At 37.5% G+C, this 25,529-nt stretch overlaps 1 protein-coding gene across 3 annotated transcripts in view; it reads right to left on the bottom strand.

Moving 5' to 3' along the window:
- Window positions 1–23,634, bottom strand: part of TAF15 (TATA-box binding protein associated factor 15) — a 30,028-nt gene extending 6,394 nt beyond the window's left edge. The window contains exons 1-10 of one of the 3 annotated variants that reach the window (XM_025281099.3): window positions 23,442–23,634; window positions 16,429–16,468; window positions 14,834–14,885; window positions 14,667–14,751; window positions 14,482–14,584; window positions 12,203–12,396; window positions 10,864–10,984; window positions 2,504–2,538; window positions 1,867–1,899; window positions 462–571 (exon numbers count right to left, since the gene is read on the bottom strand). In XM_025281099.3, coding sequence (XP_025136884.3) covers window positions 462–571; window positions 1,867–1,899; window positions 2,504–2,538; window positions 10,864–10,984; window positions 12,203–12,396; window positions 14,482–14,584; window positions 14,667–14,751; window positions 14,834–14,885; window positions 16,429–16,468; window positions 23,442–23,448 — 780 coding nt within the window. In that variant the 5' untranslated portion in view covers window positions 23,449–23,634. The remainder of the gene's footprint in view (window positions 1–461; window positions 572–1,866; window positions 1,900–2,503; window positions 2,539–10,863; window positions 10,985–12,202; window positions 12,397–14,481; window positions 14,585–14,666; window positions 14,752–14,833; window positions 14,886–16,428; window positions 16,469–23,441) is intronic. The other 2 variants (XM_025281097.3, XM_025281098.3) reach the window with 2 other exon arrangements.
- Between the last annotated feature and the right edge of the window lie 1,895 nt (window positions 23,635–25,529).

Below are 25,529 nucleotides of genomic sequence, written 5' to 3'. Positions count from 1 at the left end.
ATTTATTAATGAAACAGTGCACAAGACGCTTAAGTATAATAAAGTTATGAAATAAAGCATTATTATATTGGGCAAATATATAGCAGACATTAAATACCAACATAAAAAGTTGTTAGTAATAACTTGGGTTTTCATATGTTGGTATTTCAGAATATAAAAATGTTCACACAATTTCATTTGGTTCTCACAATTTTAGGAGGTAGGCAGAGACTATGTTTAGAGTACTAAGATTGAAAACCAAAGCTGTGGAAGGCTGCGGAAAGGTAAACACAAGCAAGGAATAAAATCTTTATGCATGTAGCAAATTTAGCAAAGGCCTACAGCCAGGGGTGAACACATGCATCAGGGAATTTTAAGAGACAAGTGATACTGGAGTGTGGACTTCTTACATTATCTATGTATCTTAACCAGAATATGTTAATAATTATGAGATTTGCAACATAAGCCAACTTCTAACTCACCTTGATGATTCCTATTTGTTTAAAGAACTCCCCCACTTGATCTGTAGACACACCCTCCCCAAGTCCTTGTACAAAGATTGTGTTGTTATCTGAATTATCAGATTCTGAATCTAAAGGAAAAAAAATATATATGATTAATTTTATATACTGCTTAGGTTTAACTATATCCTGTTTAGTAACCAAGAACAGTAATTTTTTCTTCAATATTCGACTATTTCTATGACCAAAAGGAAGAGGGACCGATACAGGAAACCTCTTATGATAAACATACAAAGTGGTCACAGTAATTGTTTCGTAAGTCAATTCTTACAACTAAACTTCATGAAAAGTGGCTCAAGTCCACACTTTGAAGATTATAAATCTTATAAATCTTATTCTTCAAATTCAGATATAGGACTCAAGCTCAGGAAGAGATGAAGAAAGTCAGTATAAAGTAGCATTCCTTTCTTTGGAGGGCTTTAATTCTTTCTGGCTAATCAATACTTTTAAGGCTTTCTGGTAGAAATTCCCCGAATCTGACACTCTGGACTTCCAAGCAAGCCAGCAGAATTGTTCACTTCCCATTCACTGTAATAAGCTTTATATATACCAGAGGGTATAAATAAGAGACAAATGATACTGGAGTGTGGACTTCTTATGTAATCTATGTACCTTAACCAGAATATGTTAATACTCATGAGATAATTAGGGGCCCCTTGACACACACCTTACCTTACTCACATACTTTTGGATTAGTACAACAAAGTAAGAAAGATGTACAAAAATTCAGTCCATCAAGAGAAAATTCAGAAATTGACATCCACATAGAGTACTTTAGCATCTTAATAAAAACCAAGTTCTGATTTCAATATATATTAAACATTTTTAACTCAAATTTTTAATAATATCTAAATCGTAACTTTCAAAAGGCTCCAGGTAGCCATGAACCTCATTTGAAAAGAAAAAGGCATGTGAAATTAGTGACCTCTGCGCAGAATAAGACAACTCTCTCATATATGATTTCAGGTTTCTTAGGCCCATTAAGCAGACTACTAATCCAACATATTTTCTTCAACACAGCTCTTCTACTTCTAATTCCCCAATGATACGAATCCTCTTGTACCTGATTTATAGTCATTAAATAAATAATGCTAATGAGCAATACAAAATCAAGTGTTTCTTCACAAAAGCAAGAGGAGGGAGCAGGGGAAAGCACAAAAAGTGATTTTCCTTAGCAAACTTTCCAAACCCCTTGAATTTTTCTTGCTGGAACATCTTTAAAAGGAAAGCTTCCTGGTTCTAGCAATACTATCAAGTCAAATCTTCCTCCTGTACTAACTCTTCCAAACACACATATTCTTCCTTTGAAAAAATGGAAAACTAAGATTTCCTTAATGGCAAAGTCACAAACTATTATAAACCTTACCAGCATCTGGTCTGGGTCCATAATCCCTGTGACCTAAGGGAAAAGAAAAGAGAAAGAAAAAGAAAGCTATTTAAGGCGACTCATTAGAAATCATTTAAAACAGTAATAATAACCAAGGCATGAAAAGCCAATACTTTCAAAATCCTTGTAAGTAACCATCACAGATTTACAAAGTAAATATATAAACTAAGTTTTATTAAAAGTTTAAGAAATCAAGATGAATGCCAATATTCCCTTAAGCTTGTCCCAGACGGCACCAGCCACTTTGGCGTTATGCTAGTATCACTTTTGTTAAGCTCTGATTGTGAAGGCTGATTGGAAAACCCTAGTAATTTTAAAACACCATGTCAGCTACCTTTATTAAAAAACGTTATTGACAAAATCCAGTGACGGTCTCATTCATTGGTCACCACAGACTCTCATGCAAATTCACTGTGTAGAAACCCATTGGACTATTTGAGATCAACTTTGTCTTTTTAATATTTTGAGATAAATATGTATATAACTTTTTAAAGCACACAACACACACCAGCCTCAACAGAATAAGAAAGGGCTTAGACTACGTCTGCGGGATATTGGTGGCTTTTAGATTTATATAGCATTTCCACTGAAACATTTTGGGATACTCAGCACTTACCACCAAAATTTTTGAAGCCACCGCGGTCACCACCACTGCAGAGGAAAAATTGAAGAAATGATTTCTTCCTTAAGTCTCTAATGTGCTGAGCCCTGGGCTCAATCTACACTTAACTGTCTCAAGTAGAGTGCCCAGGAAACAGTAGCACCTCTAACTTTCCAGTAAATTTCATTTCATAGACTTCAAAATGTTGTTTTCATCTAAATGTTTTCCCAAGGATCTATTTCCACAAAGGTGCCTTTTCAAGAGCATTACAGAACATATCTAATATACTCTTACTTTAAAATCTTCCCAACCCCAAGCCAAAGGGATACTATTCAAATCAACTTAAACTGAAGACACAACAGGAAGAATGCTAAACTAGAGCAAACATTCTTTCCAAGGGGATATTTTTGTTAAATATGAGAAAAAGCAAAAGGCCTAGAAGAATATAAAGCAAGGTTAACATTTTGACAGAATGGGAGAGGAAAAAGCTCGAGCACTACGTTCTACTGTGATATCAAACAGTGGGTTTTATGAGATGAGGGAAAAAGCGAGGTACAAATACACACAAAAGTGAGACTGAATGAATGCAGTCTTAAAAATTCAAATCATTCAGATACCTAGCAAAATGAGCTAGCAGAAAGTATAACTTTAAATTGCCATATGCTAGATCTCATCACAGAACTGCTGAAATTCAAGCTACCCCGTGCTCTGCACACTTGTGTCTATGTCAGGAGACTATGTCAGAGACAGAATGCTACATACTCCATAAGAAATGACTTTAACTGGCAATTTCCACTGCCAGTAAGTCAATGCCCCTGGCGTGCATAGCTTTATGTAAGAAGTTCTCTTATCAAGGAACTCTTTAAATACTCATACATTAAAAGTTTGTTTCTCTTAACTGAACCAAGTAATCTTCTAAGATTCATGTGCTGATACGGACATAAAAATAATCAACAAGTTTTCAGATAGTGATACCTAATTTTCTACTACTACTCATCTTCTACTATAACCCAAGAAACTATTCCAATGTACCGCTGCTAAGTCGCTTCAGTCGTGTCTGACTCTGTGCGACCCCACAGACGGCAACCCACCAGGCTCCCCCGTCCCTGGGATTCTCCAGGCAAGAACACTGGAGTGGGTTGCCATTTCCTTCTCCAATGTACTAATGTCCCTTTAATAATAACTCTGCCATCAAGATGGGTTTTCTGAGCCATCCTGAGAAAAATCCTCTGACTAAATGAGAAAGAATTTTTTGTCTATTCTAACTACCTTGATGTTAAAAAAAAAAAAATTCCCTTGCAACTGGTATACAGTTATAGACACAAGCATCTCAATTTGCTATTAGTTTTTATTTGATACCCAGGAAATCTAAAAAGGAGAATAAGCCTATTTCAAGGCTATGCAGACAAAGTGAAGCTCAGGTCTCTCAAGTACATAGTTTCCTGATGAGTATCTAAGACCTCTCTTTCAGAACATTACCCAAGCCCTCCCGTCAACCCATACTTCTAAATGGCCTTTTTATCACTGCTTAACTCTTTAGGGAAAGGAAGCCGGAGTTCTGAGATTAAACTGCTAAAAATCTTATTAGAAACAAGATATCTCAGATTTCTTCAAAGATGATCATATGATCATTAGAAATGATGAGAAAAGAACTAGTGAAAATATAAAGCCCACATTCCTATGTCAGGACATTAGAACACCCAGGATAAAGTTGTTGTTGTTTTTTTTTAAATAGAAAATTTTCACAACTAAGTGCTGGAAGAGATACCACTGAATTATTTTGCTGTCACCTTAACCAAGAATCAAACTGTTCATATCTGGCTGCAATGGGGGGAAAATACACAATTTCCTACATCATCTAGTTCCTGGAATATCTATTCTGGCCAGCAATACAACTTTTAAAATATAAAGGATATAAAATAAATATCTGAATAGGTTTATAATTTCCTATTCCTCCATATAATATTTTAACTTAAGTCATCATTACTGAGCACTTTGAAAATTCAACAGCTGAACACTTCAAACACAGTATATTAAATAAGTACCAGTCTTCAAATTAAGAGAGTCAGGATATATAGTCTTAACTATCACTAATCAATCTTGAAAACATAGACCAGTCAGTAATTCTCCCTTGGCTTGTTTCCTCTTTCACAAAATAAGGGTCTACACCAGGGAGCCCCAACCTCCAGGCCATGAACCAGTACCTCCTGTCAGATTAGCAGCAGCATTAGATTAGAAATAAAGTACACAATAAATGTAATGCACTTCAATCATCCCCAAACCATCCCCCTAATCCCCAGTCCATGGAAAAATTGTCTTCCATGAAGTCAGTCCCTGGTACCAAAAAGGCTAGGGACTGCTGGTCTACATCCTTACTATCTGAAAGGTGGTTTATGGAACAGCAACAAAGGCAGAGCCTACAAGTGTCTCAGAAGAGCAAGCACACCCAGACCTACTGAATCAGAATCTACATTTTAATAAGATCCCCAAGGAGTTCGTATGTATATTACAGTTACTGAAGCACTGGTCTAGATAATCGATAATTTTATGTGGGGCTTTCTTTCAATTTCTAATATTTCAACACTTTTCTTTCCTTATTAAGAAAGTTCAATTAATTACAGTTCTTCACCAGGAAACACTGTATTAAATACAATAAACAAACCTCTAATAGTACCACTACCAAATCAGTTAATGGAAGATAGACCTTTGTTTACGAATCTTTCTTTCAAATCTACAGTCAAGTTACAAGTCCCTTTTCTATAAACTAAGTTAAGGCCTCGCTAGCAAAGTAAGACATGAAGGCATATGAACATCTGAGTCAAGGTGTTTGCCACAACAATTTTTTCTCTTCCCAGAAAAAGCAAAACTGTACACAAAAAGAATTCCTGAAGAATGTTTTAAAGTAAAGAAGTAGAGACATAATATAATATATATAATTATATTATAGAGACATAATATAACCATACTCCAATTTACGACTCAGTGTCCCCTGCATAAGAAAATCAACTGTATATTCTTGACTCAACTATAGAAATGGTTGTCCAGGTTCAAAATGACGAAAAGCCTACTCAAGGGTAGACTCAGGGTTCCTTCACTGTTACAGCATTACATATTTAGAGAAGACAATCAGACTTAATTTCAGGTGCTTGTCAAGAAAGAAAATGTTCTTCGGCAGAATCTCTATTTCCAAAATTTAATTTTTAAAACTCCAAATATACCTATATTCAAGGAACAGGAGAATACAAGAATCTTTATCCTCAGAAAACTCAATACCCAGAGAGAAAAAGCAACTTAGCTAAAAGTTGAAAAAGATTAGTTCTTAAAAAAACTATGTTTGATTTTTCATACCAGTAGTCCAGAATGTAATTTTTTGGATATGAAGACTAACATTCAGTTCAGTTCAGTTGCTCAGTTGTGTCTAACTTTTTTGTGACCCCATGGACTGTAGCACACCGGACTAATATTAATTCTAAACATAAATGACTCAAGTGGATTTAGATCCCATTTCTCAACAGCAGCTCTATTTATTTTTTTTTTAAGATCTTTTTGATGTGGACCATTTTAAAAATCTTTATTGAATTTGTTACAATATTGTTTCTGTTTTGTTTTGGTTTCTCAGCCACAAGGCATGTGGGAGCTTTGCTCCCCAACCAGGGATGAACTTGTACCCCTACATTGGAAGGAGAAGTCCTAACCACCCAAGCACAGGGAAGTTTCAGTATTTATGTTCTATTTCCTCCCATTCCATATAGGTGTGGTAAAAAAGCTTTCTGGATTCAGTACTTATCAACATTTCAGAAGGCCAAGAATCTATCATTCTAGAGCTGCACTGTCCAATACAGCAAGCCATATGCAGCTGTTTGTTGACCTTCTGAAATATGGAGAACCTAAACTGACATGTACTCTAAATGTAAAATACAAAATGGATTTCAAAGTCTTAGTATGAAAAAGAATGTGCAATATCTCAATTTCCATACTAATAATATATTTTTGATATATTAGAATAAAAATTATTAAAATTAGCTTCACTTGCTTATTTTTTTAATGTAGCTACTAGAAAATTTTAAATTACATCTGTAGCTCACTGCTGACCTGCATTATATTTCTATTGGGCAGCACTGTCTGGACTATCACTAGCACACATGCACATTTCCAAGCAAGCTATTCAAAAACTCTTTTAAGAACATTCAAAATTCAAGATAACTTTTTGAGACTTGAGATATTAAAGGCTAAAAAACTACTTAATGTGATGACATACTAATAATGGAAAATGATTATCTAGTTTTAGTAATTTTGCAATGCATTCACTGCAATGATAAAGTTAAAAACACTGAGAAAAATTATGGCTTTAAGCTTCTAGTACACTAGAAGGTCAGTGGCATTTTATGTGGTTGGTGCAAAAATAATTGTGGTTTTACATTGTTGAACTTTGCCATGTGATACTGTAATACACTCAAATAAATAAATGTGATTATGTTATACATCATTTTAATGCACATTTCTCACTTTTTTTTGCTAATTGCCTTATTATTTGCTGTCTATTTTACAATTATTTTAGACTAGGGAAATGATGTTAGGCAAAAAGCAAGTTTGGGCAATTTTCTTATTCAAAATGTGTCATAAAGCAGCAGAGACAACACGATATCAACAACGTATGTGGCCCAGGAATTGCTAACAAACACATTAGTGCAGAGATGGTCAAGATGTTTTGCAAAGGAAATGAGAGCCTTGAAGATGAGGAGTGCGTGGCTGGCTATCAGAAGTTGACAACGACCAACTGCGAGGATCATCAAAGCTGATCCTCTTACAACTCATGAGAAGTTGCTGAAGAACTCAACGTTGACCATTCTATGATTACTAGGCAGTTGAAGCAAACTGGAAAGGTGAAAAAGCTTGATACGTGGATGCCTCATAAGCTGACTGCAAATCAAAATAATCATTTTGAAGTGTCATCATCTCTTATGCAACAACAAACCATTTCTCAATGGAATTGTGAATTGCGACAAACAGTGGATTTTATATGACAACTGGTGACAACCAGTTCAGTAGATGGACTGAGAAATAGCTTCAAAGCACTTCCCAGGTCAAACTTGGATCAAAACAGGGCCATGGTCACTATTTGGTAGCCTGCTGCCCATCTGATCCACTGCAGCTTTCTGAATCTCAGTAAAACCGTTACATCTGAGAAGTATGCCCAGCAAATTGATTGTACCAAAAACTGCAATGCCTGTAGCTGGCATTGGTCAACAGAAAGGGCCCAACCACACATCACACAACCAACGCTTCAAAAGTTGAATGAATTAGGCAACAAAGTTTTGCCTTCTTTGCCACATTCTCCTGACCTCCTGCCAATCAGCTACCACTTCTTTAAGCATCTCGACAACTTTTTGCAGGGAAAATGCTTCCATAACCAGTAGAAGGCAGAAAATGCTTTCCAAGCCTTCATCGAATGAATCCAGAAGCATGGATTTTTATGCTACAGGAATAAACAAACTTATCTGTCGTTGGCAAAAATAGTTGATTATAACAGCTTCTACTTTGATTAATAAAGATGTTTGAACCTAGTTATCAATGATTTAAAATTCAGTTCAAAACCGCAATTACATTTGCACCAACCTAATAGATGACAATTAGAAATTCAATCTTTTTTGCTGCAAGTGCTTTTCCAAAGAAAAACATTGTTTCCTATAGTCTTCACATGTTTTTCTTTGGTAACTGGAAAGCTCACAGATCTCTTTGGTTCCAATTCTTCCTGCAGTCAAGCAACAACCTGAGTCTTAAGAATGTCCCATCCTTTACCACCCATCCCACCTTCACCAGCAAACTGTGCCTCTTCTTCTTTAATTATAAACCTAACTAATGTCAGATATTCTTCAAACAGCCCTGAAAGGATATTTTCAATCTTCCTATTTTTAAATAAGATGATTACAAACACAAATGGGAATGTCAATGAAGACTAACAAAAGATGTTTGGGTATTTTGGTACTTAAATGTAAAACCAAGTACAGGAAAGCAAGCCCTGAAACTGGGCCTTTTTTTTTTTTTTAATACTTTACTCCTGTAAGTAAGCTAAAAAATCACATCCTGAACAAGATAATGTGACACATGAAAATTATATGAACTTCATATTTCAGTACCCATAAACTAAGAGTTATTGGAACAAAACCATGTTTCTTCATTTATATATTGTCTATAGCTGCTCTGGTGCTACAAGAACAGAGCTGAGCAACTGCAACAAAAAACACATGGCCTGCAAAGCCTAAATTACTTATGTGGCCTTTCACATAAAGTTTGCCAATCCAATATAGAAAGTAAACAATCAACTACATAAATTTCTTAAAAAGGTCTTTTATGTACATTCCATTTACTAGTGGGGTGGGAAGTGGAGTAGAGGGGGAGGGAGGGAGTGTATGTATATATATATAGACAGCAACTGGGCAAAACCCCTCCCCACCCCCAAATTCTACCCTGACCTGAACCAGACATTTGACCTAATATATACTGGGCTTGTATATAAGATTTTGTTTGAAAAGCTTCTAAGGTTAAATAAAATTTTTGAAAATAAAAAATTTAGCTCATGATTCAATACCTGGGTCAAAAATTATACTGAAATATGTTGCCAAGGAGTTATCAAAGTGCTTAAAACACCGGGGTTGGTTAAGATATGGATCTTTCCTCCTTTATCAGGAAAGGTCCTTTAAATCTTTGATTCTAAGATAAGTCATCTACCAAAGTTGAAAACATATTTTTAAGGACTTCCCTACTCTCCTCCTTCTAAAAAGTGGGATTCTACTATTCTCAGACATAATTTAACAGGTAATCTATACATATAATTACAACCTCCTTATGAAAAAAATTAAACTTATGATATACTATAAAACATATAGCATCCCAAGGCAGCTAATTATCTAAAACAGGGGTTCCCAACCTCCAGGATCTAATGCCTGATGATCTTAAGTGAAGCTGATGTAATAATAAAGTGCACAATAAATGTAAAACACTTGAATCATCCCAAAAGCATCCCCCTCCGATTCCAGTCTGTGGAAAAATTGTCCTCCACAAAACCAGTTCCTGGTGCCAAAGGTTGGGGACCACTGATCTGAAACATATTACCTGGAAAAGCACGTAACCTGTTAGTTATCCTGTCTGAGATGCTGTTTGAGGGGTGGAAGCTATGGATAGAGAGTAAGCACTGTATCACTGTACACTGTTCACTTATATCCACTATCCTCTTTGATAATGAAGAGGCATACAACATAGTTGCTCTACCTTAATACACTAACTTTGGCTATTAATCAAAACTTTTAATGTTCAAGTCTTAGAAACGTTTTTCAAATATGTTTAGACTTTAGATTTGTTAGATCAAAGCACTACACACTAAACAGAAAAAGTCAAGTGAGATAGAATTCCTGGCTCAGTTGAAAAATTAACAGTGATATATGTAACTGATTTTCTCAGGTTACCTCAGGGAACAGATACTCAGTCCCTAAGAAGCAAAAGAGTACTGAGGTATTATTGCCAGTTAACATGCTGCTGACAATTTCAATTCCCAAAGAACACAAATTATCCTTTAAGCCTGTATATTTTATACATGAAATTTGCAATGTACAAATTTCATCTGAGGACAGAAGTGTCAACTATTTTTTCATTCCTGTTTTTAGAGCAAAAGTGCTAAATTTACAGATATACTTGAAAGTAATTTTAAAACCAGCTTTCATAACATATACCATAAGTAAATACCAAAACCTGGTAAAACTAACAATAAAAAAAAAGGAAAGCTGAATTAAAAGTCATTCTTTTTCCACAGTTTAGTCCAGACAAAATACACAATGGTGTGTGACATTGTACTAATTATTTCAGTAATTATTTACTTAAAAATAGGAACAAAACAGTTCAGTTACATACAATCTTTCTCTCCTCTGCCAACCTCAATTTATACTCTGCTATTGCTTCCTAATATTTTCCCATCCCAAGGGGATTCAAGATTAAAGAACAGCCTCTCTATCTTCCAATCTAGAATTCTAAACTTACCTTTTATTTTCTACAGACTGAAACACTTGGATTTCCCAGAGTCATCTTTGAAATGAGTTTAGAGTCTATAGCTCTGGCATGAAAAACATTGTTAAGTGGTTTAACCACATTATAATAGGGGACTTTTCTCTACTGGTTTTAATACCACAAAAACTAACTGCTAAGAAAACCTATTTTGAGGTAATTTATGTGACATCTTAACACTGAAAATAAAATTTGAATTTCTGTCCTCTTGTCTAGAACATAATCTCTTTTTTAGGCAAGTTAACGAAATCAGATGATGGAATCAAACCAGCTAAAAAAAAAAAAGAGAGAAATGTACGCATCTGTACCTAAAAACTTACCTTGATCCTGTCATAGGACCTCTTCCATCCTTGTCATATCCCCCACGCCCTCTACCTCCTCCCTGTGACCCGCCATATCCTCTATTATCTTCTCCATACCTACTCACATCACGACGGTCATCTACAGAAAGGAAAATTAATACAAACATACATGAGTAACTTGAAATTTCTGACAAAGGCTTTCCACAACACAATCCTAAATGGCTCTTTAAATCACCTGTGACCTTCAGAAAATGGCACCTGTGCACAAAAGTCAAGTGCAAGTCACCATAACACAATCTGGAATTAAATGTATGAGAATTATACCTGTGTCAAATTCCATTCTACCCAAGTTAGACAGCAAAATGCTGACATAATTAACACATTTTGATGTGATGGTAACATGAAATAGTTTAAGTACATTAGGTACAGAACCCTAGTTAATTAATAAAAGAACACCCTAATCTTAAAAGCTACTTTTTTTCATGTCAAAAATATCTGAATAAATAAAACACAGATAAGGAATAACCCGATTTTCAAACTGAGAAATAGTAGTAAATATATTCACTGAATAAGGTATTTAGTGAATGAACTTTCTCTTTTCCTCAGTTGCTAAGTCATTCATTCAACTAGTCAACAAATATTTATTAAGCAGGTATAAAAATGAGTAAGGCATGACCTTTGCCCTTGAAGCATTCATTTTTATGGCTGGTCAGATTCTTAAATACTACAGTAAAGATAAAGTGGTGTGATGTTAGAGAAGGTTAATATAGGATCATAATTTTCTCAAATCACATACAGCACCACCTATGAACTTCCCTGCTATGGTACACTGGTTAAGGTTCTGTGCTTCCACTGCAGGGGGCAAGGGTTCAATCCCTGGTTAGAAACCTAAGATTCCACATGCCTCATGGTGCACTCAAAAAATACAAAATTTTCACATTAAAAAAAAAAAAAATGGCAGTAGCAGCACTGTCAACTGATCACTTTACTGAGACAACAAAGGAAATTTTTTAATTAGCCACCCAAAAAAAAAAAACCACGTGACCATTTGGAGTCTCCAAGAAGTTCAGAAATATCAATCTAAGAAACTAACTTTGATGAATATGAGAAAGAACGTATGTTCAAGGTCACTCCAAATTTTTACAGTTGAAATCTGTAATTTGTATTGGGTCTTTCAAAACAAAGTTCAATATACAAACAATTCTCTGAAGGTTAAAAAAAAAATAAGAGTGGCGGATTCATGTTGATGTATGGCAAAACCAACACAATATTGTAAAGTAATTAGCCTCCAATTAAAATAAATTTATATTAAAAAAATACAACCAAAAAAAAAAAAAAAGAGGTCAGCATATCTTACCTTGTGTGTGGTGGCTGTAATTTTCCCTTTGTGAATGGTAGGACTGCTGGTTTTGATTATAGGAATCATGCTGCTGATCGTAATTTGACTGCTCATCATAAGAGCCTTGATGTTGATCATAGCCTGACTGCTGGTCATATGAATCTTGTTGACCATAGTCTGACTGGTCATATGAAGGTGCTCTTCCACCTTGGCTAAAACAGAGATCAACAACTTAAGTGAGTTTACAGGACTGTTTACTGTAGTTAAGCCGACTGAGTGATTGCTATAAGACCTCAACCACATTTACTACTCCTCTCTGGTGAGAATCATCTAGTTTTTATATCTAGAGAATCTAATCACCAATGGAATGACTTTCAAACAATAATTCTACTATCACTGAAGAGGTGTCGCATTATGAGAAAAAGCACACACTTTCGAAAATTATAGAGAAGCAAGAAAATCATATTTAATATTTTGGGGACTACTTTCTTATCTTTAGAACCTCATCATTAGTATACTCTTCTAAGCATAGTATACTCTTCTAAGCATATTGGAGAAGGCAATGGCACCCCACTCCAGTACTCTTGCCTGGAAAATCCCATGGACGGAGGAGCCTGGTGGGCTGCAGTCCATGGGGTCGCTAAGAGTCAGACATGATGGAGCAACTTCACTTTCTCTTTTCACCTTCATGCATTGGAGAAGGAAATGGCAACCCACTCCGGTGTTCCTGCCTGGAGAATCCCAGAGACGGGAGCACCTGGTGGGCTGCCATCTATGGTGTCGCACAGAGTCGGACACGACTGAATCGACTTAGCAGCAGTAGCAAGCATGTCCAATAGTACAAAATATTGCTATTAGAAACTAGCAATTAAATCATTCAAATTTTTAGTCTGCTGAGTAGAAGGAACTTGCTTTGTGATGCCACTTGTTAACTGAAAAGAAGTCTAACTATCAAAGAAGACTGCTTTATTATCTCTGGCAATTAAGAAAAAAATTCTAAGCAGGTTCTGAGCAATATGGTTATTAATTACCTGCTCTCAGGATGGGAGTGTTCATTGGATTTGAGTTCTAATGTTTTGAGTTACTTTAAAAAAAAAAAAAAGCGGGGGGAGTGGGAACAAAAATGGCCTCCTATCTTAATAGTCACATCTTATTCTGCATCAAGTGATCAAAACATCTAATAAAGATCAGTATGTTCCCCTACTCCCTATCCAAAGCACATGACAACAATGGTCGAATCCTAGAATTTCCTTGAGAATGATTTAAACCAAATCTAACATTTCTCTTTGGTCCACACTTAGATGTCTCATTTCCAAATATGTATCCTTATAAAAAGATTCTCCTTAAATTTAAAACTAACCAATAGGACTTGAAGAACCTGCTAACGTAACATGCTTTTGGGATAGTATTTCCTATGCCTGTATTCCATTTCTACTTTTCAAAGCACTCTCCTATCTATTAAGACTGATAAATGTGATCTCATAAATCTTTTCCTAATTTTTTTCCCCAAGGCTTTTATTTAACTGAATTTCACTTATAATAATTTCTTTTGAATAATTTATTTCCCGCAGAGATAAAAAAATACTAGTGACCCCAGTTTCTATCTCACTTTTTAGCTGTGTAACTTGCAAGGCTATATAATCTTAACAACTTCTCTTTACTTTTGATAATTACTGGTACTATCTCATAGTGCATTCCCAATTACATCAGGGAATGCAAAAGCATTTCACAAACTGTAAAGCACAGTAAAAAAAAGTTGCTATTATTAAAATCAGTAACAAGGACAGGCCCCTCAAATCCAAAAATTATTAAAAAAAAAGACCTGTAAAATTGCTAATATTCACCTACCTATATTAACAATTAAAACATTTTTTAATGTATCTGAAATATGTGGATAGTTTTTGGCACTTTTTCTTTAATATTTTTGTCCCTGAAAAGGTAAGACATTAAAATGGTTAAAAAATAAAATCGAAATAAAAAGTAAACATTGGTAAGTAAACACAGGCAGCTTTATTTCATCTCAGGTATAAAGCAGAGGTCCAAATTTTACTTTTTAACATTTAAATCACGTGCATTCATTTAGAGCTGAACTAATTTTATAAGTAACACATGAAAAGAACAAAATATCAACTGACAATTTCCACATTCTTTATAACACAAAACTATGAAATTCATACTTCATCAATACTTTTCTGAAAAAAGTATTTAAAGCAAGGACTTTTTGGTGAAAACTGTTTAACACCCAAAGTGTTCTTTTCACTTCCCAACACCACCTCAGCACTCTACTGTTTCCTTACCCTCCTGATGATTCCACGTTTTGCTGTCCCTGGTTATTATAAGATTGCTGGCTGTATGAGCTCTGCTTTTGATTCTCATAACCACTGTAGGACTGTGAATAACCTAAAGATTGAATGGATACACATTTAGGAAAGGTTCTGATTTCTTAACTTCTAAAACAATAAATTTAACAAATCAGTCCAACCTGATTGGCTTTGTCCATAACTGGAGTAGCCGCTATAGTTCTGTCCATATGAAGACTCAGGAGTTTGTCCATAGCCAGAATAGCTCTGAAATTTAGATAAATACAAGTTTCATTGCATATTTAAGATTAAAACTATTTATAAAGAACTCAATTTATATTTAACCTACTTGTGGTGCTTGTCCATAACCTTGGCTGCCTTGATTTCCATAGGAAGAATAACTGTAAAAGAAAGACGTACTACTTGAAAGATATGTGCTAGAATTTAAAAGCTTAAAGAACTCTATCCTTATTTTCAACTTTCAACTCAAATACAAGCTTCTTTCCTGAAAAATGGTCAATTGGCCTACCTCTTAGAGTCTAAATTGAAAGGTGATAACCAAAGACTGTCAAAGACATAAATGAAGTCGTTCCAAGACCTCTTGAATGTCAATCACCAGAAGTTTTGCTTTGACAATCTCCCACAAAAAAACACTTCACCACACCTAAGACCCAACGCTGCCCAAAATAAAAAAATAAAAATACGCTTATTGTGCAAAAAAAAAAAAACTTTACCACCAGAGCTAAAAAATCCCCAAAGAATTATGCTTGGATGGGTGGGAGGCTGGGGATAAAAAGGAATGACTACATGGTAGCAAGACCCATAAATATGTAAAGCGAAAAAAAAGAAGACTCTAAGTTAGAGCTTCAATCAATTTAACTGTGCTTTGACAGATTAATTTCTTCCTACCATTTACCTTAACTTGCCTCTAAGATCCTAGAAGAGGCACAGTGTGGCACTAAATGTCCAGTTTTTAGTGCCTCAGTAATAGAGGTATGTGCATCTTCAGACCACTATCACAGAGTAAAAGTGTATTGTACCCTCAGTGGTACATCACAGCCTGGCATAGTTTTTGACTGAATGAATACATGTCGCTTCCTCAGATCTGAACTTTCTTTAATGTTATTGTATATAAGCTTTAACAAGTCAGAAATAAACTTTCTGAATATATGCCAAAGAAAAATAAAACATCTGCCAAATAAATTATTAGTTTATAGCTATCAAGTACTAAAAGAATTTAACTTCATAAAATATATTTCATTGAATAAACATTTGCCAGTTGCCTACTACAAGGGTCTATCCTATGAGAATAAAAAAGTCAAATCAGTTTTGTTTTCATAAAACTTAAAACTTGATGACAGATGATATCTGAGATGCTCTCCTGAAAATCTCACACTGAGCTGCAAAACATTTATAGTAGGAGTTGAAGGCTGTATTTCTAGTAAGCAAGAGAATCCTACTGCATGTGAATGTATTCACATAAAAACAGACTTTTTACTGTGAGCACGGCAAGGAGCCTTTTAAAAACACTAAACACTTCTATCATAGCACTTCAAGAAAATCCACTCCAGAAACATGTTAGCATATTATATACATCCAAAAAATGCTTTTTCTAAGAAGCTATTATAGTTCAACTGCTTAAATCTTTTTAATAATGATTTCTGCTGAAAACTTTGTTAAAGAAAATAATCTTTACAATACCTGTGAGATTTGTTTTAACCTCTAAGGGGCATCTATATTTACTGATTCAAACAACCTTTTAAAAAAAGAAAAATATTTTATAGCACCTATGTACCTAGGCCAACTCTTTCCCCTCGACAAGCTAATATTTAGCTCTTTAAGACGTCAAGATACCAAATCTCAAGAGGGACACCTGACTAGAATATATCTTTTTTTCTCAGTTCTACTCATTCATGGGATTATTGAAATGTGCATATACTTTACCTTTGCTGCTCACCCCCAGACTGACCGTAACTTCCAGAATCTAAAACACATAAAAAGAATGTTTAATCTTATTTAAAAGTAGGCTTCCCTCAAAGGCTGACTTTAGCTCTTACAGATGAAATGTGATAAGAAAATATTATAAAAAGTAACTACAGAAAGGAAAACTAGAAGTTAAAAATATAGTGCAAGGAAAAATCTGCATCAATAGTATTGGCTATCTACAGTAATATCTCTGAAAACTACTCTACAAATATGTCCTGATGTCACAAAAACCGAGTAAATAAATGAGAAACAATCAGTGAAAAACCCATCCTTTTAACAAAAACTCAAAAGCTCAAGCTATATTATCTTTATATACAAAAAGACATCTGTTAAAACTAATCAGGATTTTAAAAAAGGAAAATACACACTCTAAGAATATGCACCATTCCTTTGGATTGGATTGGATTGGACTGCTCTGGCTGTCAGTAGCAACAATAAGATCTCTGGAGACTTGGTAAAAAGCTAAGTCAGCTGTTTAACCCCAACTTTATCAAAGCTTTCAGGGACTTGGCCAATTAGTATATATCCTTTGGGATTCTCCTCAGATTCAAATGAATGACCTAACTTTATTTGTGATGAGTAAGAGAAGAATTGGGGCTTCCCATGTGGCACAGTGGTCAAGAATCCACCTGCCAATGCAAGAGTTGCGGGTTTAACCCCTGGAGAACACAATGGCAAACCACTCCAGTACTCTTCCCTGGGAAATCCCATGGACAGAGGAGCCTGGTGGGCTACAGTCCACAGCATCATCACAGGAGTCAGACATGACTTAGCTACTAGAAAAGAGTAGAACTGGGCTTCCCTGGTGGCTAACCGAGGTGGAAAAAAAATTGTGCATCACTGCCCATAATACTCAGGTGGCGCTAGTGGTAAAGAATCTGCCTGCCAACGCAAGAGATGTTAAGAGACATGAGTTCAATCCCTGGCTAGGGAAGATTCCCCTGGAGGAGGCATGGCAACCCACTCCAGTATTCTTGCCTGGAGAATTCAACGGACAGAGGAGCCTGGTGGGCTGCAGTCTATATGGCTGTAAAGAGTCAAACATGACTGAAGTGACTTAACATGCACAACCCTGTATTAATAAAATGACTAGATTTGTGGCTAACAATCAAATAAGAAATAATGAAAAGAATATAGAATCTACCTGGATTATAAAAAGATTAGATGCATCTCAAAGACTAGATGTATCTAAAATACTAGATGCTTCTATCAAATGGCAAAGGAAATTAGTTTCAACCAATTCAGAAACTAAAAAGGATTACAGTGGAAGGGGGGAGTGTAGGAGTGAAACAAATATACAAACACTGGGGATATAAAGCTTTAGGTTAAATTATATCCCAAGGCACTGATGTGGGTTCTCCCAGCAACAAAGTAGAGTCCAAGATCTTATTATACTTTGGCTTAGGCAAGAATTATAGAAGTACACAGCACACATGGTATACGACTCTAGTCTATTAAGTATTAAAGCTCTTAACCCAGTCACTTCTGCTCTCTGAAAGTGTAAATATGACTTCTTTAGCTGGCTGACTTTAAAACTCTAGAACATAGAAATAAGCATATTGACCAAGTCTAGCCCTTAGTATACTTGACTGAGAAAGTATAGATGATTAACATTCAGAGAAAATCAGTTTATAAACTGTATAACAAAAAATAAATTCTAAGGCATTTCAAACAACTGCTCATTATTAAGTACTTGGTACTTGAGCCTTATATCTGGGCCCATGAATTATTCAAAATGTTTTTACTTCTAAGTGCACAGGGTTTTTATACTCTTTGTGGTTCTAATTATATTCCATTGCAGCCAGAAAAAGGTATTTTCTCTATTCTGGGTTATTTGTCAGGATTTTGCTTTTCCCCTTGGTAAATACTTTCACTTTCATAAATGCCCCCTATGTGCTTGAAAAGAACTGCATTTTCTAAATGTTCAAAGAATTCTGTAAGATGCTTGTTAATTCTATCATTCCTATCCCTACTGTTTCATCTACCTGATCTATTAATTACACAGAGAAGTATGTTTAAACTTAAAATTCCCTGTCTGACTCTGTATTTGTCGATTTCTTCTGTTTTTTTGCTTCTACATTTTGAGGCTATACTGTCAGGCACATTAAGGTACATATTTACACCTTCCTGGTGAATTTCCTTTTAACATTACATGAAGACAATCACTAATAATGTCCAAACTTTCTTTTGACTGGTAACTAAGCAATCTTCCTTTTGGTTGATGTTTGCCTGATTAGTCTTTCCTATCTCCATATTTCTTAACAGTTTTCATTCTGACGCTTTAGAGACCTTCCCTGGTGGCTCAGATGGTAAAGAATCTGCCTACAATGCAGAAGCTCATGGTTGGATCCCTGGGTCGGAAAGAACCCCTGGAGAAGGGAATGCTTACCCACTTCAGTATTCTTGCCTGCATAACCCCATGGACAGAGGAGCCTGGCCAGCTAGTCCACAGGGTCGAGTCAAGCATCACTGAGTGACTAACATTTTCACTTTTTGTATCATTTTTGAAAGCATAAATCTAGATCAATTTTTCCCAATGTGGAAAATCTGTCTCTCAATTGATGTTTTCATATTTTCACTACTGTTACTTTTTATTTATTACTACTAGCCTATACTGGACTCTCTACTTACCAGGGTCTTTTTTCCCCCAACTCCTTAACTTCCTTCTACTGGATTTTCCTCTCTTTCCCCCTCTACTGCTTTAGATGCTTAAATTCTGTTCTTGTAATAAGTTACAGCAGCAATAAGTTACCATTCATTAATTTAAAGATTATGTTCAATTTTAACATACATTTTTGACAAAGTTCAAAATGATCTTCAACCTCCACTAGAATATAAGAATTTTAGTGTTATAATGCCAAGTACAGCCTTCATCTATTATTTTGCTTCCACATTTTTTCCTGTATTATTTGCTTCCACTGTAAAAAACTCTATAAATGTAATCATTTTAATCTTCAAGATTCCATACAGTCAATACTTTTTATCTACTGCATTTATTTCCTCTACATTTTTTTGCATCCTACCCCTCCCTTCTGGATTTCTTTTTATGTGTTCCTTCAGTAAAGGCCTGAAAGTGGTATTGTCTTTTATTTGGATAAAAAATTCAAGGTCATACATTATTTTTCCTCTAAACTTCAAAGATCACTTCATTATTTAGCGGCTTCTTAAAACTTTTAAGAAATCTACCAATCTTACCATTTCCCTATTTCTTCCGATAGGTCTGTTACTGGTATTTCATAAATCCGTAGTCTCACATTTATGTATCTGGGTACAAACTGACTTTTATGTCTCATGTTCGAGACTACTGCTTCTTGATCCATCAATTTTGGAAAATGCTCAACTATCAATTACCATTTTCCCCTTCTCAAACTCAGATGTATGTCAGAGGTTCCCAATCTACTTTCCATGTTTCTTTTTTTTTTTTAAACTTTCTGACTGCACTCCAGACCATGTGGGATCTTACCCAACAAGGGATCAAACCCACACCCTCAGCACTGGAAGCACCAAGTCTTAACCACGGGACCACCAGAACAGTCCCTCCCATGTTTCCTGATCTCTCACTCTTCCTTTTAACATTCTGAATTGAATCCTGGGTAATTATTAAACCCCATCTCTTTTCTACCTCCCTAGTTATTTCTTCTGGCTAGGTCTATCTGCAATTCAACTTAGCCACTTTCTCCACCTCTAGAAGTTACACTTGGTTCTTTTTCAAATCTATGTAACTTTTTTTCAAGTCTTGGTCTTAGGGCTGATTCCTTTTTAAGTTTTAATAATTTTAAACCTATAATACGCTTGTCCAAACCATCTAATTAGGGGTTCAGATGCCATTTGTCACTCTCATTTTGGTGAGTTGTTTCCCAGAATTCTGCAATGTATTACTGTGAACTGCAAAGTTTTTCCCATAAAATTCCTAGTGACCCACGCTCTGAAATTTCCTCAGAAAAGGTTTTCATTTGTTTCTACTAAGAACCCCAAGGTTATTACTGCCAGTCTAGAACCAACTTTTACATTAAATTTCTTGGCTTGAGATTTCCTGGACCTCATAACTAGTCTAAATGTACACTGAACTATAAAACCCAGGTCCCAGGTTACAAATTCTTGGAGAAAAACTCAAGGCCCAGGTTTGTTATCTCCTGTGCTGATACAAAGGTTTTTTTCTAGTTCATTCTTTCACTGAAGATACAGTCTTTTAAACATCCAGGTTTTATGCAAGAGTCTCAGTTCCCACTACAAGGCTCTACAGGTCTCAATATTTCATCTCCTGTGCTTAGTTACTTGAGCAATAAACTCCAACTCTCTGAATACTGTGACCTACACCCCCCTCTTCAGGGAAACCAGCAAGTTAGCTGTATGCCTACCATGCTGGCTTCTACTTCACTTCTGGCAGCAGAAGCCCGCCCTTTGTTTTATGTTAAGCTCCCACATTTTTAGTTATTTGTTGACAGAATATTTGCAAGTTATCTTAGTCTGCCATACTGCCAAAAAGTATCTTTGTAGCTTTTATATGTATAAATGATATCAGATTTGACTTTTAACTTCAAAGGTGTCAGCTAATATTTATCTGAGAGTCTGACTCACAATATTTACAATTCTGACTTAATTGTTGATTACGTACACACTTTATTTTACTAGATTTATAAATCTGTCTTGTCAGGCACCTAGAGTGGTTGAGTCAATTTAATAAATTTTTAAGTACAGTTTGGAATCTTTAACGGATTTACATAAACTGAATGTTATTAGTTGTTAGGAAGGAGTCTGCTGTTAAATTTATTAACTTAAACATTCATCAAGAATAAGTGAAAAACATCATTCCTATTTTATACCAAGTAAAAAGTATTATTTTTATACAAATTACAAAATGTACAAATATTATCTAACACTAAGTAGAACTTAATTCTAAATTTAGTTGACTTAATGTAGAAACAAGCAAATTATTCAATAGTTCTGTTTGACATGAAAGTCAATTTCAATATTAAAAACACTCAAATTACAAAACAACAAGGATGTGTCCTGTCTTGGTGATTCTGAAGATGAGTAATAATGCCTTCACCAGCTCACACACTATTATGACACACTGAAAACCATGGATTTTGCAAAGAGTGCACCTCTAAACTTCAATTTTCCATAAAAGCTACCCAGTCCTACAAAAATAAGCCACTGTTTTAAACCAATAATCACATTAAAAATAAGACAGGTCAGTAGTTCCTAATGAGAACTATATCCACTGAAATGGTAAAATTTCTCCATGAAGGTAGGAGAATCATTTTTAAATCATAGAGAGGTTTCACACCCTCCTTAGAGTGTGTTTACATGTACCTCTGTGGAACTTTACCGAACTTCATTCCAAATTATGCACCTAATTAAATGTATCCCAACATCTACTTTGGGGTAAGAAATTACTTCTCACTTGAGCAAGAATTAAAGAGATTAATTCTGTGCAATTAATACCCTCTTACATCAGGTAAATGCCCCTTTCCCCAAAAGATCAACATTCTGACTTAACATCCATGTTTACCTAATGTTCATCATTCCCCGGTCCAACCATTCTTGCTAACATGGTCTCCTTTTAGCCCGCTGCTTTCTTTTTGTCACACATTTCCACCCTTCTGCAAAACTGGATTACTTGGAGAAAAGGGATTGGTTTTTTTTTTTTTTTTTTTTTTTTACTATCAACAGGTTCTCCCTTGGGAAAAAAAAATGTAAAACACTCTGCCAGCAGTCATTTTCATCCCAATCACATGGCTTTCGGATACGTGTTCTGCTTTTCCACCTCAATAGTAGTATCTAACTCTTGTGACGGTTTCTAGTAAGTGGAAAGCTGAGTCTGTCTTTCTGTCTTTGCAGCCTGCGATGTACCCAACGACAGAGGAGCTTGTGTGGCACCTAAGAGTGCTAAATCAAGGGCAGATCTGGGTTGGAGGGAGAATAGATATGTGTATCTATGGCTGAGTCCCTTTGCTGTTCACCTGAAACTACAACATTGCTCATCGGCTATACGCCAATACAAAATAAAAAGTTTAAAGTCTGAATTAAAAAAAAAAAAAAAGAGCAGATCCACCTCCCAGACTGTATATTCTGCTTTAGCAGGATCTAAATGAGCTGTCCTGATGAGACCAAGGCCTGTCTCCTCCACACAACGAGTCGGGGGGCTGGGGCGGGGAGGCGGGGGTTCCCTGTATAATTTTAGGTGTATCATTTATCATTTGGTGGAAGACTGCGTTTCCTTTCGTTTGTATGCTTCAACGTAAATGCAACAAGCATCTACACGAGCCCATTAATAATAGACAAGGCTCACTTTCAAGCTCGTGAGGAGACAACTTTAGAGGGTCTGAAAAGATGACAGAGGAGGGTGAACTGGAAGCTGAATTAGATGCAAACACCCCCAACTCGAATCCGGGAGGCTACTACATGAATGACGACATGTAGGATTTCGTGTCAGGCAACATCCTTTTAAAAAGGGCTCCCAGAGCATCAAGGCCCGCACCTGATGAATGGGTGAGTCAGGAAGGCCCAGCTCCACTTCACGGATGGGGAAACTGAGGGACGAGACGGCGAGACGACTGGCCTGAGGCCTCGCTGAAAGATCTGAGGCGAAGCGGAGAACCACAGGCACCGATTCTCTCCGGCTGATGCTCTAATCACGGGCTCCCCCCGCCCCTACGATGGCGTAGCGGCCTCCGCCCCCACCCCGATTCACACACCCTCCCCCGGGAGCGGCACGTCGCCTCAGGTTCCAAGGGCTGGGTCAAGAGACTGGGGGCTCGAGGCGCTCCCGCCGAGACTTGCAGACGGAGAGCGTTGGGAGCGTGCGTCCCTTCAGTCCAACATGGCGGCGGCCGCGGCCGCCCCCCCACCCCCGCCTCCCTCAGGGCCGGAGGCTTCCCTCGGGGCCCTCCGGTGGGCGGGAAGACGGCCCAACCCCGCCGGGCCCCTTCTCGCCGCTGCCGCTGCTCGCTGAAGAAGTCACCTACCCGACATGACTAACGGCCGCGGCGCGAAGCCCCCACAGCCCGCAGAGAACAAGGTATACGAGCGCCAGGCGGCACGGCGGCCGGAGCTGTACTGAGGACGGCGCGGCGCGGCGCGCTGGGCTCGACTGCGGGGCCTCGGCAGCCAATCAGAGGGCAGTGGGCGGTACAACAGCGCCGCGACTCGAGGGGTGACTCCGTGCTAGGACCGCCCTCCGAACTCGGAGGACTTCAGAATCCCTTCCCGTTCCCCCCTCCATGGACGGTACCATTATTGAGAGGGAATTGAGGAGAGGAAGTACCAACGCCGCGATCGGGACGGGGGCGGAAGCTGAGCCTACCCGGTCCGTCCTGATTACAGTCCTGTTTCTCATTTGACTTGATCTGATAGAATTCGAGGTTAGGAAGTGAAAGAGAAGAGGCCTTATAAACATAGGTTATATGGTTAGAAAAAGCCTTTCGTTCTATCAGATTTCTAATGATATGCCCTAGTTCAGTAGATTTGGGCTGCGCACTGCTTGAACCACCTGGGGGCGTTGGAAGTTGCTCCCAGACGGAAAGTCCTGACGGACCAAGTCGCTTCCCCGTTAACTACCTTGTCGAGTAACAGACTACGAGGTGATACTGGAACAAACGTCTGCCTTAAAATAACACACAAGGGACTCTTCTGGCGGTCCAGTGGTTAGGACTCCGCGCTTCCAATGCAGGGGGCGCGAGTTTGGTGCCTAGTGTGGGAGCTAAGATCCCATGTGACATGCTGCGAGGCCAAAAGATTGGGGGGGAGGGGGCGGGGCGCGGAATTCACACACAAACTGAACCCTGGGGATGTGTCAGGGTGAGAAATCGAGCTTTAGTTTTCAATTCTAGGATAATAGCTAATTCTAATTGTCAGGCACCTTGCATCATCTCATTTAATTCTCACAATTGACTAATGAAATACTGTGCCCACCTTACAGACAAGAAGGCAAAATTCGCTTGCCCTGAGTCGCACAACTGATAAATGGTCAATGTGGAATTGGGATCCCGGTTACCAGACACCACTGCCCGTGGGTCTGACCATTCTGTTGTACAGGATAGAGAGGGCTCGCGGGGGCTCGAGCTCTCCAGAGTGAAATGAGGCTGTGAAAGCTCAGAGAGCACACAAGGACACCTTCTCCAAAGGCGACGTGACATCTGAGCCAAACTATAGATGATGACTAGAAGCCAATCACTTCTCTAGAAGGGAAAAGTGCTTTTCACTAGCTATGAAGCAAATGATTCAATATGTTTGAAGATTACCGGCAAGGGGAGTGTGGTAGGAGATGAAGCCAGAAGAGTAGAGGGCTAAAGAGCTGAGATCTTGTCAAGTTCATTCGAGTTTGCGCTTTATCTTGAAGGTAGTGGGTACCTCCTGCCAGATGATTTTAAAGGAAGATCAGGTTTGCATTTTCAGGCTGCAATAGGAAGAATGTATGGAGATGCTGCTGCTGCTAAGTCGCTTCAGTCGTGTCCGACTCTGTGCGACCCCATAGACGGCAGCCCACCAGGCTCCCCCATCCCTGGGATTCTCCGGGCAAGAACACTGGAGTGGGTTGCCATTTCCTTCTCCAATGCATGAAGGTGAAAAGTGAGAGTGAAGTCGCTCAGTCGTGTCTGACTCTTAGCGACCCCATGGACTGCAGCCCACCAGGCTCCTGTGTCCATGGGATTTTCCAGGCAAGAGTACTGGAGTGGGGTGCCATTGCCTTCTCTGGTATGGAGATGAGAGGTGCCTAAAAGCAGAGAAACCAATTGGGTGACAAATGGAATAGTTCTGGTGAGGGATCATACTGGCCTGGACTTAGTTTTTAACTGTGGGGATGGAGGTGAGTGAAAAGATCCCTGACATACATAGGTAGTAGAACGGGCAAGATTTGGTGACCAGTTTGAGTGGGGAAAAAAGTGAGAAGTCCTGGGTAAATTCCACACTTAACAGGTGGATAGGTAGTCATTCACTGTGATAGGAAACAGAAGGAGGAGCATGTTGGTCTGGAGGTGGAGTGGTATATTCAGAATTACTCCCTTCAGGGCTCTCTTGCCTTCTGAGATGGCCCACAGTCTGTCTGTGGAATA

This window comes from Bubalus bubalis, chromosome 3 (genome assembly GCF_019923935.1).
Source record: "Bubalus bubalis isolate 160015118507 breed Murrah chromosome 3, NDDB_SH_1, whole genome shotgun sequence".
Classification (NCBI taxonomy): domain Eukaryota; kingdom Metazoa; phylum Chordata; class Mammalia; order Artiodactyla; family Bovidae; genus Bubalus; species Bubalus bubalis.
Note: the sequence above shows the minus strand (reverse complement) of the source record. Positions and strands in the feature narration are given on the sequence as shown.